Here is an 18,762-nt window from a genome sequence, read left to right as displayed (position 1 = left end):
CCCCCCCATCATTATTCCCCCCCATCACAGGCTGCCCCCCCCCCATCATTATTTCCCCCCATCACATCAGGCTGCCCCCCCCCCCATCATTATTCCCCCCCATCACATCAGGCTGCCCCCATCACATCAGACTGCCCCTCTCCACCATCATTATTCGCCCCCATCACATCAGGCTGCCCCCCCATCATTATTCCCTCCTGTCGTTATTCCCCCCCATCACATCAGGCTGCCCCCCCATCATTATTCCCTCCCGTTGTTATTCCCCCCATCACATCAGGCTGCCCCCCCCTTCATTATTCCCCCCCCCTCCATCACGCTGCCCCCACCACCCCATCACATCAGGCTGCTCCCCCACCCCATCATTATTCCCCTCCATCACATCAGGCTGTCCCCCCATCACATCAGGCTGCCCCCACCATCATTATTCCCCCCCCACATCACATCAGACTGGCACCCACATCATTATTCCCCCCATCACAGACTGCCCCCCATCATTATTCCCCCCCCACCACATCAGACTGGCACCCACATCATTATTCCCCCCCATAACATCAGACTGGCACCCACATCATTATTCCCCCCCATAACATCAGACTGGCACCCACATCATTATTCCCCCCCATAACATCAGACTGGCACCCACATCATTATTCCCCCCATCACATCAGACTGGCACCCACATCATTATTCCCCCCCATCACATCAGGCTGGCACCCACATCATTATTCCCCCCATCACAGACTGCCCCCCATCACATCAGGCTGGCTGGCCCCCATCATCATCATCATCTCATCTCCACTGGCCCCCGATCATCATCTTATTCCCCCCAGGCCACAAATGCTGTCCTTACCTTATTAAGCAGGATTCAGACTTCTGTCTCTGCCGGGGTGTGTGGACGTGGTGTGTGGGCTCCGCTCTTCTCTCCATTGGATCTACCCGGCCACCGTCCAGTATCCAAGCGCCGTGCTCGCGGCCGCTGCTGCCCACGCGCTTCTGCATTGTCCGCCGCCCACGCTTTTCTGCATCGTCCGCCGCCCACGCGCTTGCTTCTGCATCGCGTCTGCCATGCAAATCCAAATGATTAGGAGAGCCGCATGGACGTGCCTCAAGAGCCGCAAGTGGCTTGCGAGCCGCGGATTGACGACGCCTGCTCTAGACGAGAGGCAACATTTACTAAGCAGTGCTGTTCCATATGACCAGAGCTAGCAGTCTACTACTGGCAGTAGACACCTTACAGCCCATTCACTTGATTGTGAAAAGAAAACTTATCAAATTGTGGCGCTCTAAATAAATCAAAGTGCTCAAAGTAATATAGTAGTGATTAAATGATCAAAAAGTGATACTTATACAAACACATATACACGTGCTGCTATGACCCAGTAAGGATTGCTCTGTCAGTCCTCGTGGTAGGTAGTAGGGATGGTTCTCCGGGAAGCGCAAGAATATGTGAAAACCAAAAATATATTGATAGTGCAATATTGTATGTGGTAAAATCGGAGTAAATTGGCTGATCTATTATAGATATACTCACAAGCGTGAGAATGTTAAAGGCACGTAAAGGTATCTTTGAATATCAGGGATGTCACACTGCAGTCAGGTAATCAGTCTTAGCCCCATACAGACTCCAAGAGACCTTAAAGAAGAAGACTGGACATAGTGCAGACTGCAGACTGTATACAAAGGATTTTAAAAGGTAAGTGGAAGGTATTACACTCACATGGTTTCAAAAGTTAAAAAGCATTTCGATCACACGCAGTGGATCTCAGCAGCCGGATAGATGGTATCTCTGATTCCCCTCTTCTATGGCGTGCGTGTCACGGATGCGTTCCAACTGCACCGGAAGTGATGTCATCCGCTTTCAGGGGTTCCGGCCAATGTTGAAAACGTCACTCTACGCGTTTCACCTCTTCGGTTTCATCGTAGAGTGACGTTTTCAACATTGGCCGGAACCCCTGAAAGCGGATGACATCACTTCCGGTGCAGTTGGAACGCATCCGTGACACGCACGCCATAGAAGAGGGGAATCAGAGATACCATCTATCCGGCTGCTGAGATCCACTGCGTGTGATCGAAATGCTTTTTAACTTTTGAAACCATGTGAGTGTAATACCTTCCACTTACCTTTTAAAATCCTTTGTATACAGTCTGCAGTCTGCACTATGTCCAGTCTTCTTCTTTAAGGTCTCTTGGAGTCTGTATGGGGCTAAGACTGATTACCTGACTGCAGTGTGACATCCCTGATATTCAAAGATACCTTTACGTGCCTTTAACATTCTCACGCTTGTGAGTACATCTATAATAGATCAGCCAATTTACTCCGATTTTACCACATACAATATTGCACTATCAATATATTTTTTGTTTTCACATACTCTTGCGCTTCCCGGAGAACCATCCCTACAGCCCATTCACTTGAACAGACCTTAAGATGTCTTCCAGTGCCAGCGGGATGTCTTGTGGAATGGCACCTATTGGAACATGTGGACCATCATGCCACTCCGCAAGGAACCCCAAACAGAGCGGAGTTTAAATATAAGCAACTGATTAGCAAGCACACATGCATGAAATGCACTTCTTTGCGATTGTGTGATTGGTTATCCCAAATACAAAGTCCAGATTACTGATGATACCACAACTAAACTGTGTTTGTACCATTATTGGTCCATTGATATAAATTGACAAGGTGTAAGCTCCTTCTAGTGGCTGCTTGAAGATGACACAGAACAAATTGATGCATTGTTTTACCTTTCATTTAGGGGTCAGGTTTTACCAGCACACACACTCCTAAACACGGTGACCGTGGAACTCATCTACGAGGGGAACAAATACGTGCTCAAGGTAAGATGCACATTTTATACTGTTTTGTTTTGGATTTCCAATATATAAGCTGTTTCTGGGGCATATAGTTAGAAGGCAGAACGTTTTTAACCTCTGGCAGATTTTTGTGTAATGCAGACTGATCGGAAAAAAAATAGAGCCGCACAATTTAATACATCTCATTATAATATGTGCATCATGTACGTCCTCACTGGTTCCTCCTTTTGACACTCCTCATTGCAAACTGACAAACATGGGGCAGAGACTTGTATATATACTCACATTAAAGCTGCAGTTCAGTCTTTTGTTTTTTTTTTTTAATTAATTTTTTTACTTCAATAGTTTCATGTGGGCAATCTCTAATTACCTAAAGAACTGCATAGCTGCCGGTCAATTCATTCTCCGTCTATTGATCGGCAAAGTTTGGCGACATCTTTAAATATGGGGAATGTACAGTGTAAATCGTTGCTATAGGAACAAGCATGCTTGTTAAAATAGAATACAAGAAAATTGGTCTTTCAAAGTTGTTGTTTTTTAAAACAGAAAATGCTAAAAGTATTTTTTCTTACTACAGAACTGATTTATTAAAAAAAAACACACATGCAGGATATTGCCTGAACTGCAGCTTTAAGAGGTGCAAAATAAAAATTGCACTTTTTACTCACATTATGCCCCCAAATTGCCATAATGTACAGTATTACACCCATATTTTTGCTTCATACAGGGTTATTCATTCGACTGCGATAGTGCCAATCGGGTGCTATCACGCAGCAACTCTCATTGAAGTCATAATAAACCTTTTGCAATCCTTTTATGTTATCTAATGTATTTCTGAGCTTTCCTTTTCATGCTGTAACACCTTATAACGTATTGTCATTTTCTCTGAAAGGAAGAAGAGCAAAGAATAGATTTGCTGTTCATTAATGAAATATGTGTATATTTTTCTATGTACTGTACTTTAATGAAAAAAGAAATTGAAATATATAAAAAGTACTCCTTTGTGCAAGCCATCTCCTTCATCAATAGTCAAATCATTCTCCTTTTAGTTTTTTTCCTTGCAGTTACAGTGACAAAATCTTCTGTGCAACTCTGCACACGCGCCTGCAGATGGACAGGCGGTCCTCGCTTATTCGATGGAATGCATCCCGCAAACCGCCGTCGGTTAACAGACCATGTTAATCGGCGGCGGTGACCGTCGGATAATGCATCCGACGGACTACATTATGCGGTGTCTGTAAGCGAGGACAGTCTCTGCTTGCTGCAGACGTAAAACCTTTACAGTCTCTGCTTGCTGCAGACGTAAAACCTTTACAGTCTCTGCTTGCTGCAGACGTAAAACCTTTACAGTCTCTGCTTGCTGCAGATGTGAAACCTTTACAGTCTCTGCTTGCTGCAGACGTAAAACCTTTACAGTCTCTGCTTGCTGCAGACGTAAAACCTTTACAGTCTCTGCTTGCTGCAGACGTAAAACCTTTACAGTCTCTGCTTGCTGCAGACGTAAAACCTTACAGTCTCTGCTTGCTGCAGACGTAAAACCTTTACAGTCTCTGCTTGCTGCAGACGTAAAACCTTACAGTCTCTGCTTGCTGCAGACGTAAAACCTTTACAGTCTCTGCTTGCTGCAGCTGTAGAACCTTTACAGTCTCTGCTTGCTGCAGCTGTAGAACCTTTACAGTCTCTGCTTGCTGCAGCTGTAGAACCTTTACAGTCTCTGCTTGCTGCAGACGTAAAACCTTTACAGTCTCTGCTTGCTGCAGACGTGAAACCTTTACAGTCTCTGCTTGCTGCAGCTGTAGAACCTTTACAGTCTCTGCTTGCTGCAGACGTGAAACCTTTACAGTCTCTGCTTGCTGCAGACGTAAAACCTTTACAGTCTCTGCTTGCTGCAGACGTAAAACCTTTACAGTCTCTGCTTGCTGCAGACGTAAAACCTTTACAGTCTCTGCTTGCTGCAGACGTAAAACCTTACAGTCTCTGCTTGCTGCAGACGTAAAACCTTTACAGTCTCTGCTTGCTGCAGACGTAAAACCTTACAGTCTCTGCTTGCTGCAGACGTAAAACCTTTACAGTCTCTGCTTGCTGCAGCTGTAGAACCTTTACAGTCTCTGCTTGCTGCAGCTGTAGAACCTTTACAGTCTCTGCTTGCTGCAGACGTGAAACCTTTACAGTCTCTGCTTGCTGCAGACGTGAAACCTTTACAGTCTCTGCTTGCTGCAGCTGTAGAACCTTTACAGTCTCTGCTTGCTGCAGACGTAAAACCTTTACAGTCTCTGCTTGCTGCAGACGTGAAACCTTTACAGTCTCTGCTTGCTGCAGCTGTAGAACCTTTACAGTCTCTGCTTGCTGCAGACGTGAAACCTTTACAGTCTCTGCTTGCTGCAGACGTAAAACCTTTACAGTCTCTGCTTGCTGCAGACGTAAAACCTTTACAGTCTCTGCTTGCTGCAGACGTAAAACCTTTACAGTCTCTGCTTGCTGCAGACGTAAAACCTTTACAGTCTCTGCTTGCTGCAGACGTAAAACCTTTACAGTCTCTGCTTGCTGCAGACGTACAACCTTTACAGTCTCTGCTTGCTGCAGACGTAAAACCTTTACAGTCTCTGCTTGCTGCAGACGTAAAACCTTTACAGTCTCTGCTTGCTGCAGACGTAAAACCTTTACAGTCTCTGCTTGCTGCAGACGTAAAACCTTTACAGTCTCTGCTTGCTGCAGACGTACAACCTTTACAGTCTCTGCTTGCTGCAGACGTAAAACCTTTACAGTCTCTGCTTGCTGCAGACGTAAAACCTTTACAGTCTCTGCTTGCTGCAGCTGTGAAACCTTTACAGTCTCTGCTTGCTGCAGACGTGAAACCTTTACAGTCTCTGCTTGCTGCAGCTGTAGAACCTTTACAGTCTCTGCTTGCTGCAGACGTAAAACCTTTACAGTCTCTGCTTGCTGCAGACGTAAAACCTTTACAGTCTCTGCTTGCTGCAGACGTAAAACCTTTACAGTCTCTGCTTGCTGCAGCTGTAGAACCTTTACAGTCTCTGCTTGCTGCAGACGTACAACCTTTACAGTCTCTGCTTGCTGCAGCTGTAGAACCTTTACAGTCTCTGCTTGCTGCAGACGTACAACCTTTACAGTCTCTGCTTGCTGCAGCTGTGGAGCCTTTACAGTCTCTGCTTGCTGCAGCTGTAGAACCTTTACAGTCTCTGCTTGCTGCAGCTGTGGAGCCTTTACACACTTGCCATCACATGTACAGTTTTTACAGTGTTTGTCTTTTTGGAAACTAGGTGACGCGTCAGTCTCCAAATTCCTACGTGGTGATAATGAATGACTCCTGTGTGGAAGTGGATTTGCACAGGCTGAGTGACGGGGGTCTTCTCTTGTCCTATGATGGCAGCAGTTACACCACGTATATGAAGGAAGAAGTCGACAGGTGAGGCATTTCATAGCCGTCATGATCCATTGACTAAAATGTGTAAGATTTGGGACCATGGAACAAAATAATAATATTTAAGTAAAATCCTTCGGAATTTAGAGTGAGACTCTTAATTCGGAAAATGTTATGTGACAATGATACTAAAATTAGACCATGGATGTAATTCAGTATATTCCAAAGCGGCTTCAAGCCCTTATCAGTCGAAAACTCCCATTGATGCCAATAGGTGTTTTCGGACTATAATGACCCGGACTGACACTTCAGAGTATATTGAAATTCCCCCAATATTGTAATGAGTGACATTAATTTCAAACGAGTGAGACATGGCATGACTGGCTCCTTTATTTGCTCCGTACCAAATGTCCGTGTGTCGTAAATGTTCTTCTGCATCATATTCAATACTAAGTCAAAGAATGTTCAGGGCTACATGTGTGTATAAGATGGGCTGATGGCAGCCTCATACATCTGAGCGTGACGACAAAGTGGGACAGAACTAGTCTAGACTGTAGAGCAGGCCTGCACAACTCCAGTCCTCGAGGGCCTCAAACAGCCCAGGTTTTCAGTCATACTGAGCCACTAATTGAGCCAGCTGTGCTGAAGTAGGGATATCCTGAAAACCTGGCCTGTTTGCGGCCCTCGAGGACTGGAGTTGTGCAGGCCTGCTGTAGAGCATAAAGAGAGAGAACATGAGGACCTGTCTTTTAATCTTTAACTTTAAGAATAATCCTCCTGTTTAGTGGTATGCTTATTGGAAGGTCATCATTTGTCTAATGGTGGTGGCTGTTGAATTTGCCCCTGTAAGAGATGTGTGCAATGTAGACCGTTTTTAGGTGAAATTAAATAAGGCTTTATTGCCTGTTCCTCTAAACAATACAGCAAACAAAAATATACAATAAACACCTATCCCTGTGTAAGGGATAACTTACTTCACCAGTCCCTCCTCTGCAAGGCTTGGGGAGGGGGGGTGAAAAGCCCCTTACCCACTTATCACCCCAAAGACTCAGCAATACCTTAACACAGGTGGCCCTTCAGGTTAGTGGTTTCTGGGTAGGTGGCTACTTGAGGGTCCAGGCATAGAGAGGTCTGGTCCCCTTGTCTTTCTCTCAGGACACAGCCCTCCTTTTCCTTCTGTCAACTCCCTTGTGAGCTAAGGAATCTCCTTCCTGTTACTCAGACCAGGCTTTTTTTAACAGTCCTAATCAGCCAGGTGGAGCTTGGTTGATTGCCACACTGCTGGATTTAGAGGTAGTTTCTCTCCAAACAGTGATAAGTCCCTGTTACATACCTCTCCTGTTTGTGGGAAGCTCGGGCTTTCCACGGGCAAAGCCCATCCTTCCACTCTCCCTCGAGATATATCTGCGGCTCGAATGATTGGATGGAGTATGAGAACCCTCAGTCCCGCTGGGATTGGAGCCCTTTCTCCAGGTTATTAGTGTCTCCTCCAAAAGGTGCTTGAGATCAGCACTCAGTCGCTCGAGGAGGACTTTATCCACGTACAGTCTTTCTACTGACCGCGTGGTCATGAGATTTCCTCTGTCGGGCGATCCTCTCTTTGTAGGCAGATACTATGGCGACAGTCGCAGAGCGTTTACGCAAATATCTTTCTCTCGCCATCTTTTTCATGGACTCCAATATAGCACAAAATGTCCATTCCTTGTAACCCTTGCTCAGGTCTTGCAAAGCCTCTGTCAGCTTACTTTTGACTTTTGTCTGATGTTTAGAATCTATTTCTACTATCCTAAACTTGTGCCATTTCATGGTATCACTTAAAGAGCGTTCAAGAATAGCTATTTGAGTTTTCAGCCCTTGAAGCTGTCCTTCTGCACTTCTTTTTCCACTCAATGCAGTTGCCAGTTCAGCTTCTTTGGAATTGAGTTGTGATTCCACATCTCCCTGTTGACTCAGAGCAAGGCTTAAATCTGTTTCCTTTTTTCTATTTCTTATCTGCAGCTGCCGGTGCTCCTCCCGGACGTTGTCCAGCAATTTGCAGGCATCGTCCATCTTGACCTCATAGCGCAGTGTCAGGCTTTCGCCCCTGAGTTTAGGGTGACCACCGGCAAAGGGTTCTGTAGCCATATTCACGGGTGGTTCAAGCTGGGCAGAGTTTTTATCCATACCAATTGACTGCCGTGGCATCTCAGTTTGGTAGTTACCTAGTGTTGTACCTGTAGAGGTGTGAACACCGAACCAGTTCTGCCTTGTAGTCCTCCTTCCATTTAGGCACTTCTGATTTGAGACTCCCGGTCTCCTGGCGTGAGACTTCTATCTCTAGGTTCATGATGTGAAGCTCCTCCTGAGAGACTTTAAGATCCATACTATGAAGGAGGATATCTTTTTCAGATGTAAAGCTCCTCACCGAGACTGTGAAGTTGCTTTTTAGAGACTTACAGTTCTGTGCGGCAACTGCTGATCTATTAATGTGAGGCATCCAGTGCTACACGGAGAGTATGAAACTCATTCTGCGATATGTCCACCTCTGTCCAGACACTGTTGACCACCTGGTGTGAGGTATTCAGTTCTATGCGGAGAGTGTGAACCTCATTCTGAGAGACTTCCACCTCTCTATGGCAATTGCGAACCTCTTGCTGAGAGATACTTATCTCTTTCAGTGCCTCATACTTCTGTTTCAGATTAGCAATCATTCTATCAGATTGGCTCTGCTTTTCATTCATGGCGGTAATAGTAACATTTGGAATAGCTAGATCTGTCCGTAGATCCTCCAATTCGGTCCCGGATTCAGAGTACATTGTGAAAACAGTCTTTTGTAGCTCAGCGTTATCTTCCTTCTCCAGTTTCATTTGTTCAAGGAGAAAATCAGTCATGCCTGGCATTTTGCAGGGCATCTTCAGGGCTGGTCAAGGGATCGTCATTCATTAGTTCCGGCTCCGCTTCCCTGATATAGTTTGAAGGTTTCTCACTGTCGGCACCAGACAGACACTTCTTTGGGGTACACAACTTCTGCCTTGTGCCCTCTGGATACTCGGTCATCTGTGGGACAAATTCTCTATTTCCTTCTAGGCTGCAGGGCATCTCGCCCCCCCCCCCCTTTTCCTCCGCGGGATCTGCGGACGTGTCTGATCCTTCCATGGTGATTGGAGAACCTCTTTTCTTTTTCTTGTTCTGCCTTTTTGCTTTGGATGATTCTGTTCCATCAGGGATACTGGGGTCTCCTAGGTTTGAAACTTCAGCAGTTTCACAGCATCCACCATGCTTTTCTTGCAATTGCATTATCTGGCAGGAATTTTCGGGGTCATAGAGACCTGTTTGTTCAGTGCCTTCCGAGTTTAGGCACCTCCTAGGGGTGTTTTGTGGGTGCATCTTGTTTTAGGTTCCCCATAAGAGATATCTTCATCCTTAACCTCATAGGACCAGAAGGGCCACTCTTCCGTGGAGTAGGGTTCATTACAGGAACGCCGCATCTTGTCCTCCATTTTGGTGGTATCAGGTGTATTTTTCTTCCTGACCTCGGGAGGAGCTGTTTTCACTGTATTCCCTAGAATCGCAGCTGGTAGCCCTACAGGTGGGCAAACTTTGCTTGCAGAGTTTGTAGCTCTCACAGGCGTCTCTGTAGACTTTTTTTTCTTCTTTCTTTGGTATGTTTTGAAACATCAGCAGTCCTGTGCACACATTCTTTCTTATCAGTGATAATGGATGTGCACTTGCTAAGTAAAACTTCTGTACCTTCCTTGTGACCACAGCGCATTGCTTGCTGCTGCAGTTCCTTGGCTCGTTGAAAAAAATATATACTTCTGGCTGCAACCCTTTTTCTGGGGCCACATAGGGATCATTCTCATCATCCGAATAAGGCCTAAAGGGACACTGCTCCGTGTGGCTGGGCTCTACACCAAGAACACATTTTCTTCCCCATTCTTGCAGAGTCTGTATTTAACTTCAGCTGGGCGGCCATTTTAAAATCCCATGGTTTTTCCCCCTTTTTTTTTCTTTCACAAGTGGTGGGGTAGACTCGGGTCACAGCATCAGTCCCTTGTGTGGGTCACCGTCTGTCGCAGTCCTCCCAGTCCAACTGTGGTATTGTGGCTTTCTCCAGTGCAGAGTATTTTTCCTGTCTGGATGTGTAGCCCTTTAATTCTGGTAATTTCTGCACGTGTTTTGTTGCTCAGACTGTTGCAGGAAAAAGCACAAAAATGTTCACAGACAGTCTCTGGGACCCCTTTGGACTTAAAGGGCCACCTCTCATCCCACTTTTGACACCATATGTAAGAGATGTGTGCAGAGGTATGCAATGAGACTGTTTTTAAGGTGAAATTAAAATAAGGTTTTATTGCCTGTTCTTCTAAACAATACAGCAAACAAGGCTAGGGAGGAAAAGCCCCTTACCCACTTATCACCCCAAAGTCTCAGCGGGACCTTAACACAGGTGGCCCTTCAGGTCAGTGGTGTCCAGGTAGGTGTCTGCTTGATGCTTGAGGGTCCAGGCATAGAGGTCTGGTCCCCTTGTGTCATGCTCTCAGGACACAACCCTCCTTTTCCTTCTGTCGGCTCCCTTGTGAGCTAAAGAATCTCTTTCCTCTTTCTCAGACAGGCTTTTTCTAACAGTCCTAAACAGCCAGGTGGAGTCTGGTTGATTGCCTGTGCAATACACCAGCACACTGCTGGATTTAGAGGTAGTTTCTCTCCAACAGTGATAAGTCCCTGTTACAGCCCCATTCCTGGAGAATACACTTTTTTAATATTATAAAGTAAATCACGATAAATTCCCTCCACATCCTCTTTTCTGCTACTATCTACTTAAGTTGGTCCTTTGGTAGAGGGTTAACAGAGCAATAATTGGTATTGTGTATCAAAGGCTGCAAAACTGGTGCACATGATAGCACCAGGACAAGAACAATTCAATTAAGTGCAATGGCTTTTTTATTTAAATCTGGTGCAATGTTTCCCACCAGTTTTGCAGCTTGGAATCTTTGATGTACAACCATAAAGAGTTGGTGCCACAGAAAACCAGTGGATGGTGGTGACATACTGTATTACTTGAAGTAATATAGACCCTAACTGACACGGAGTTTGGAGCAAGGGAACCTGGTTCATTTCCCGGTGTCGGCGCCTTGTGCAAGCCATTTTATCTCTCTGTGCCTCAGGCACCAGAAACATAGATTTTAAGCTCCACAGGGCAGGGACCTGTGCCTGCAAAACGTCTCTGTAAAGCGCTACGTAAAACTAGCAGCGCTATACAAGAACATGCTATTATTATTATTATGTACTGTACAGTACATAAATTCACAATCTGTGCTCTTTGCAGTTTCTTATCAAAATGTATCTTTATAAGTCAATGAAGGTTGTTACTTAAACGGTGTATTCTGCTCTAAAGCTTTGGAACTTGGAAAAGTAGTAGATTAAAGGCAAAAGGGGGTTCAAGCGCACATACCGTTTCAATATTAAACCCAGTGAACACACCAGTGATAAGAAAAAAATCTATATATTACAACTGGAAGTAGTGCAGCTCCAGAAATGGACTCGATCCATGTCCAAGCAGGTACACAGAAGCAGAAGATCAGGAGCGCAAATACTTCCAGGATTATGTAAATGACAAAATAAAGTACATACAGTATATTTATTTATAAAATATTTTACCAGGAAGTAACACATTGAGAGTTACCTCTCGTTTTCAAGTATGTAAGCAAGTATAGTGCAATTTTGTTTAAACAAAAAAAATATTTAGGTGAAAGTTCATAGGTATCTCGCTCACAATTGTGGAGACTGTTATAAACAGTTCGGTTTTATAGAGTAACCAACTCTCAGGTGTTTTCTTCAGATATTCTCAGAGGGCGTCCCTCAGGAACGGAATGGATAGGATGGGTAGTTTCCCATATGTGAAGAACAGAGAAGACACAAAGATAGTATAGATTGCTTTATATATGATGAAAGATAAAAGTAATACACTTACAAAAGTGCTGTAAGTGCAGGCATTGGGACCACCCAGGGTCAGACAGTGGTTGAAGACTGCGGCACTCCTTCCTGATGATCCACCTGGCCGTCCACAGGGGAAGATGTCAAGGTTCAGGGAGGGTAGAAACAAAAACGTGGCCCAAGATACTCAGAATTGTCCACCACACACCTTGGGGTTCTCATAACAGGCTGTATACTCACCCTACACGTTTCACTCGAATGGAGCTTCCTTAGGGGTTAATTCTGTAAAAGTAGTAGATTGTAACAAAATAAGATGAAGTAAAGCTACACAGTATAACCTGTGCCCTGTGTTCTAACATGCATTGCAGGTACCGCATCACAATTGGAAACAAGACCTGTGTCTTTGAGAAAGAGAATGATCCCTCCATCCTGCGCTCCCCATCGGCTGGCAAACTCATCCAGTATGTGGTGGAAGATGGAGGCCATGTCTTTGCAGGGCAATGCTTTGCCGAGATAGAGGTTAGGACCACCTAATGGCTACTGTTTCATTTAGAATTAATTTTCTCTCTTCGGTTAATTACCTATGCATTAACAGTTGTTAATTGGAAGAAATGCAGAGCCCACACTTTTAGGAAATCTTACCAAACACATCATATTAAAAGGAGCATGTGCATGATTATACATGCAAAATGACAACCCCAAAAAAGTCGATCCACTTTATCCTAATCCACGTTTAGATGATGCAATCACAGAAACCTGCTTTCAGGATCTAATCATCTAATCACTATGTTTTTGCCTCTTGATGATTGACCAGAGGTGCCGTGTTATTTTGGAGTAAAAAGATGGCGGTGGTTGGCACTCAGGAACTATAGAGTATGAAGGTTGGATGTCTGGTGCTAGTGCAGAAAGGACGGGAATCCACAACCACATCAACTAATTGTAAGAACAGCAACAAAAAAGGCAAAAAGCAGCGCACTGCCCAGGGAGCCGGGTTTCTTTTTTTTTTTTTTTAAATAAAAATATGAAAATGTATTGTTTATTAAACGGTGTAAAGCCTCCTATGCGTTTCGCACGACAAAGTGCTTTATCAAGGAGTATGGTGTTTATATCGGGGACCCTCTTTAAATAGCTAAAGAAAAAAATTCCTTCAATCAAATTTTTGTGCCAAAATTGGGGGCATGACGTCATCGCGGGCACGTACATGCCCGTGCAATCACACATGCATGCGCACGCAACCCCCCATTCGTGCACCGCCCCCAATTACGTCAGCGCCAACCCGATTGCAGCCTCAAGACACACAACTATAGACTGTGCCTCCCCTACCCACAGATGATCTGAGTTAAGCACGTGGTGTCATCGCGGGCGCGTGCATGTGCACGCACACCCACGTTCATGCGCGCGCAATCCCCCGTTCGTGCACCACCCCCAATGATGTCCGCGCCAACCAGAATGTAGCCATAGGACATAAGTTGCGCCTCTCCTTCCACAAACAGGATCTGAACTAAGTGTCTGGAAATTAACTGATGCGCATCTATTTGTCCAGACAGGGGCTACGCTCATGTGCATACCCCATAATATGAAGCAAACTTCAGTGGGTTAATAAAGACATAAAGAAATGGAGCATAAACCAAAAAGCCTATGGTTAAAAAAAAATATATATATAAATATTCTCTATCCTGATGCAGAAACTCTTAGGGTTCCCATTACACATAACAAACACCACATAAACAGAACACAAGCACATATAACAAAAAATCATCCTTTCTCAAAAATACAGATCAATAGAAATTAGCATTAAGACATATGAGAAAAGGGTGAAGCAGATATTGCAAATAATTCAATATTAAAAACAAATTATTTGTATATACAGTACAACATATTTCTATTGTATATGTAATACACCTCCTCAGGATAACATATGATGTAATTGCAGAAAACCCGCAAATGTATGATTATTAGATCATACAAAGTCTTGTTTATGATTTCAGTTTATTCAAAAACTAAGGGAGGAGGGAAAGTAAATAATAATAATTGTTGAGATAGAATATCTAATAGGATATGCAAAGATATCATTCTCTCCTAACCACTGTTTTAAAGAGAGGAAAAAAGAACAAATTGATCAGATTAGAAAATGACTGAGGTTCCACTCAATGTTTAGACCACAGGGAGAGCAGGTCTTCAACATGAAGATCCAGTAAGCCTCCCTGCAGTCACAAAGATTGAGCTTATTGCCACCTCGTTCCTTTAATGTAACTTTCTCAATACCCTTGACGGTTCGATTCCTTGCACCCCCAAATTTACATTCCGTAAAATGTTTTGAAATAGGGTGTGAACAATCTTGTTTTTTTAATTAATCTTAAGTGTTCCATCACTCTAGTTTTAAGAGCTCTAGTAGTTTGTCCTACATAATTGAATTCACATCCACTTGTTAATAGGTGCACAACAAATTGTGTATCACAAATAATGTAAGATTTGATTGGGAATTTTTTACTTTAATTAGAGCCTGAGAAACACGAGGATGGTTTCTCTTCAGTCTGAGGAATTGGCCCTTGGGAATACCCTTAACGACCAACTGGGGGTGGAACTGTCATCTTTCAAAAGCATGTTTCTTGAATTTTGTTTTCTGAAGACATCTGTTTGGATGTCTTTATTCATGTTCATAAAAAGTAGAAGGTCCAGATAGTGTATATGGGGATAATTGATACTGTGTGTACATTTTAAATTGTGAGAATTTTGATTAATAAAATCAAGAAAATAATTAAGTGCTACCAAGTCACCATCCCAAATCATAATTAAGTCATCAATAAATCGTTTCTAAAAAGTGATGTGTTTTCTAAATGGATTACGACTACTAAAAATAAACTGACTCCCCCCACCACTCCATAAATAAATTTGCGTAAGAAGGTGCAAAACTGGTGCCCATAGCTGTGCCTTGTAACTGTAAATAAAATGTATGATCAAAAAGAAAATAATTGTGGTTAAGAACCATATTGCATCCAATATAAATGTGGTTTTAAATTAATTACTATCTGGGCCCTCTAAGTAATGGCGAACAGCCGCAAGTCCCTGGTCGTGTTTGATAACAGTACAAAGAGGTTATGTCAAGGGTAACCCAGACTGAGTGTAACCCCCATTTGATATCTTTGAGATGAGTGATAAGATCACTTGAATCCAAAAGAAATTTTGGGAGATCCCTCATAGCTCCCTGAGCAGTGTGCAGCTTTTTGCCTGTTTTGTTGCTGTTTGGACTCCTATCAGCGGCTGGACACGCCACTAAAGAATGTAGGTGGCTCTATGAGTGGGTAAGATCTATTGAAGAAGTTATTGCTACTCAGGATTTACTGCAAGATTTGGTGAGTTTTGGACTTTTATTATATTTTTCTCCAATGAGGTTACAGCGAAGTGATTACAGGCAGTCCTCGGTTATCCAACACAATGCGTTACTCAAAATGGCGTTGTAAAGCGAAACGTTGTAAAGCAAAACATGTTTTCTCATAGGAACACTGTTTAAATGAGAGGTTCCGTTCCTGAAAGCATTTTTAACACTAAAATACACCAAATATTTTATGCAGGCAATAAGATATGCAGCACACACATAAATTATATAGTGTATATACTGTATTATATATATAATATAACATAATAAATAATATATTATATAGTATAATATAATATTATATAGTATAATATTATATATATACGCTCTTACGACGCTTTGCAATGTTGTTTATGTGAATGTGTATATATATATATATATATACATACATACACAACGTTGCAAAGCGTCGTAAGAGCGTTGGATAAGCCATTTTGGCGTTGTAAAAATGAATATAGGTATGCATTGCATAGCGTTGGATAAGCCATTCGTTGTAAAGCGAAGCGTTGTAAAACGAGGACTGCCTGTATACCATTTTTGACAGTTGCTTTCAGGAGAATTGAGAAGAATCGTGCATTGGTCACTAAGTTAGTAGTATACCCACTCCACATTAGAGTTGTACCTATATGATTAATTCATTGAAAAGCATTTATATCATATTCCGGAACTGTTGGAGCACCCACTGTTCTCATATCTTGAACTAATCATAGGAACAGCAGGTCCTCATGCACACAAAATAATTCTACAAAACTCAATTTGACATTATACGGAGTGATATTTTAAAAGCAACGACACTACAGTTCGGGATAGCCCTTTGACGGGTAAAATAATCCTGACGAAGGGTTATCCAAAAACGTTGTCTGTGCTGCTAAAACACTGCATAAGAAAGCACTATTGAGCATGTCAAATTGACTTCTGCTGAATTCTTCTTTGTGGAAAGACCTGCTGCCCCTATGTCTTCATTTTTTCCGTAAGGACAACCAGACACGGTAAGGTGAAAGAAAGCCACCAAGATTCAAATAGATCATAATAAACCTTCTTCTCCTGCAGGTGATGAAGATGGTGATGACACTGACAGCAGTGGAATCGGGATGCATACACTACGTGAAGCGCACAGGAGCAGTTCTGGAGCCTGGATGTATAATAGCTAAACTTCAGCTTGATGACCCCAGCAGAGTGCAGCAGGTAGGAAGACAGAAACATCTGTGATACCAACACATTTAAAAGTAAGGTAGACCGTGGGTCAGACCAGAACAGTAGCGCATTTCAAGATAGCCCATGCAGAGTCCCAAAATAGCATAAATATAGGTTGTAGAGCCTGGCAGATGAGTTATTATTATTATTAAAAAAAAGAAAAAGACTACCTTGAATAAATGTTAGTTTTATTAAAATAAATAATCAGTTTTGAGGTCTCCAGTAATGGAGGAAAGAAATACACTGTAGGTCTTAATATTAAGTGTTTTGGCATAAGCTAGACATTTATTATTCTTTATCATGTAATATAATGTAGACGTACTGTTTTGTAATGTAACTAAATAAAGTGCATGGCATTTTTTTTTTAATACTTTAGGCAAAAACTAGTAAACAAAAATCTAATTTGGGTCTTACATGATCTCAGTGCTCAAAGTAAATATTCCTCAGAATATCTCTAATAGATTAGAGCAGGCAGGCCAAACATACATTATACAATACATATGTCAAAGTTGGGGGTATCAAATAAATAAATGGTGAGGTCAACAACTTCTTCAACAGCATATTCCATGAAAAAATCGCCATACTATACTTTTTCTCCCTGTATTTTAAATGTTTTCAATTTGTTGTTCATCAGTTAGTTATGGAACAGTGCAACTGACTTGTTGAATCAATCAGGTACATATGGCATAGGTACCTATGCTAATGCTGCAGTGTTTTGTAGGTGCAATAGGTTTTGTGACACAAAGTCATGAGAACAGTTACTCACTAGACTATTATATATTTTTATTAATATTGCTTGTGTAAAAATATATGCTAATCAAGCATGCATTAAAGAATGGCAGCCATGCACCATTATAATTCTGTGTAGATAATCATTTTTTCAGTTCTACCAACTTCATTGGTACTGAATGAGTTGTGCAGGATTTTTTTCTTTTACTAGAGCTCAACCCATCTGTGCTTCGGGCGTCACCCACGCCCTCCACAAAAATAATGATGGGTTTGACTTTTTTTTTTCTCTCTCCCCCTCTTCTCTCTCTATCTTCCCTCACTCCCCGCTCTCCCTCCCTTCTTTCTCTCAACTGCATCTTTCATTTAATACCTTATGATGTCATCAATTCTTTCTCCCTCTCTCCTCCAACATTTTTGCTTTCTCCTCACACGTCAACTGATTTTCTTTCTTAGTCTGCTTTCTGTCTAAACTTTATAGCTATCTGACTCAATATCTGCCACCAGGCTACGTGCATTATGATGTCACCGATGAGCTAAATCTCACGGAGGGGCGGACAAAATAATTTTAGAATACAGAAAGATTATTACTTATTAGCACAATGTGAGGAACTTGTCAAATGTTAATAGCGCTCGTCAAGATGTAGCTTTTCCAGTTGTTTCATATCTTTCAATACATTTTTTATACAAGCACAACTGGGTTACATGTGGATAATTGGGGTTTGCAACAGGGGTATCTCTTTTATATGCTGATCTTTTCTTATCGTCCTGTATCACAAGGCTGAACTCAACACAGGGCCACTGCCTCAAATTCACAGCACTGCCTTTCGAGGGGAGAAGCTCCATCGTGTTTTTCACTATGTCCTAGATAACTTGGTGAATGTAATGAATGGATATTGTCTTCCTGAACCCTACTTCAGCAACAAGGTACATGAGCTATTTTACCTACTTTAGACCTCAATAAAGCTGATTTTCTGCCTGGTTGGTGGTGTTGTTATAATAGGCATGTTGTTTAAGGCAAGAGCAATATAAATGTACTACGAACATTATTTTTTTTAGCTTGGAAAAGTTTGAAAAGGAACATAAGAAGTTGAGGGGGATCCACTTCCGTTCCCATTCACCACTCAGATGGAGCGGTGAACATGACCTCCCCCTAAAAAGATAAATAAATTAAAAAATGGCTTGACATTCCCTGTACGTCATAAGGGTCCCTGGCGTGAAAGCCCTTATGATCTACAGGGAAGGTCATGAGAGAAGCCTCAGGGTTATTACACATTCAAGTTAATTCACTTGCTTTACTCAAGGGGTGGCTTATTATTATTATATTTTATTTGTATGGCACCAAAATATTCCATAGGGC

General features: G+C 42.6%; 1 protein-coding gene across 5 annotated transcripts in view; it reads left to right on the top strand.

The window, feature by feature from the left end:
• The window catches only part of ACACA (acetyl-CoA carboxylase alpha), a 286,049-nt gene that overhangs the window by 48,939 nt on the left and 218,348 nt on the right, over positions 1-18,762 (top strand). For all 5 annotated transcript variants that reach the window (XM_075589504.1, XM_075589503.1, XM_075589501.1 and 2 more), the window contains 5 exons: positions 2,757-2,838; positions 6,093-6,238; positions 12,475-12,625; positions 16,533-16,667; positions 18,183-18,329. In XM_075589504.1, coding sequence (XP_075445619.1) covers positions 2,757-2,838; positions 6,093-6,238; positions 12,475-12,625; positions 16,533-16,667; positions 18,183-18,329 — 661 coding nt within the window. The remainder of the gene's footprint in view (positions 1-2,756; positions 2,839-6,092; positions 6,239-12,474; positions 12,626-16,532; positions 16,668-18,182; positions 18,330-18,762) is intronic.

Source organism: Ascaphus truei, chromosome 3, assembly GCF_040206685.1.
Source record: "Ascaphus truei isolate aAscTru1 chromosome 3, aAscTru1.hap1, whole genome shotgun sequence".
Taxonomy (NCBI): domain Eukaryota; kingdom Metazoa; phylum Chordata; class Amphibia; order Anura; family Ascaphidae; genus Ascaphus; species Ascaphus truei.
The sequence above is the reverse complement of the archived record's forward strand: the minus strand, read 5'-3'. Positions and strand labels throughout refer to the sequence as shown.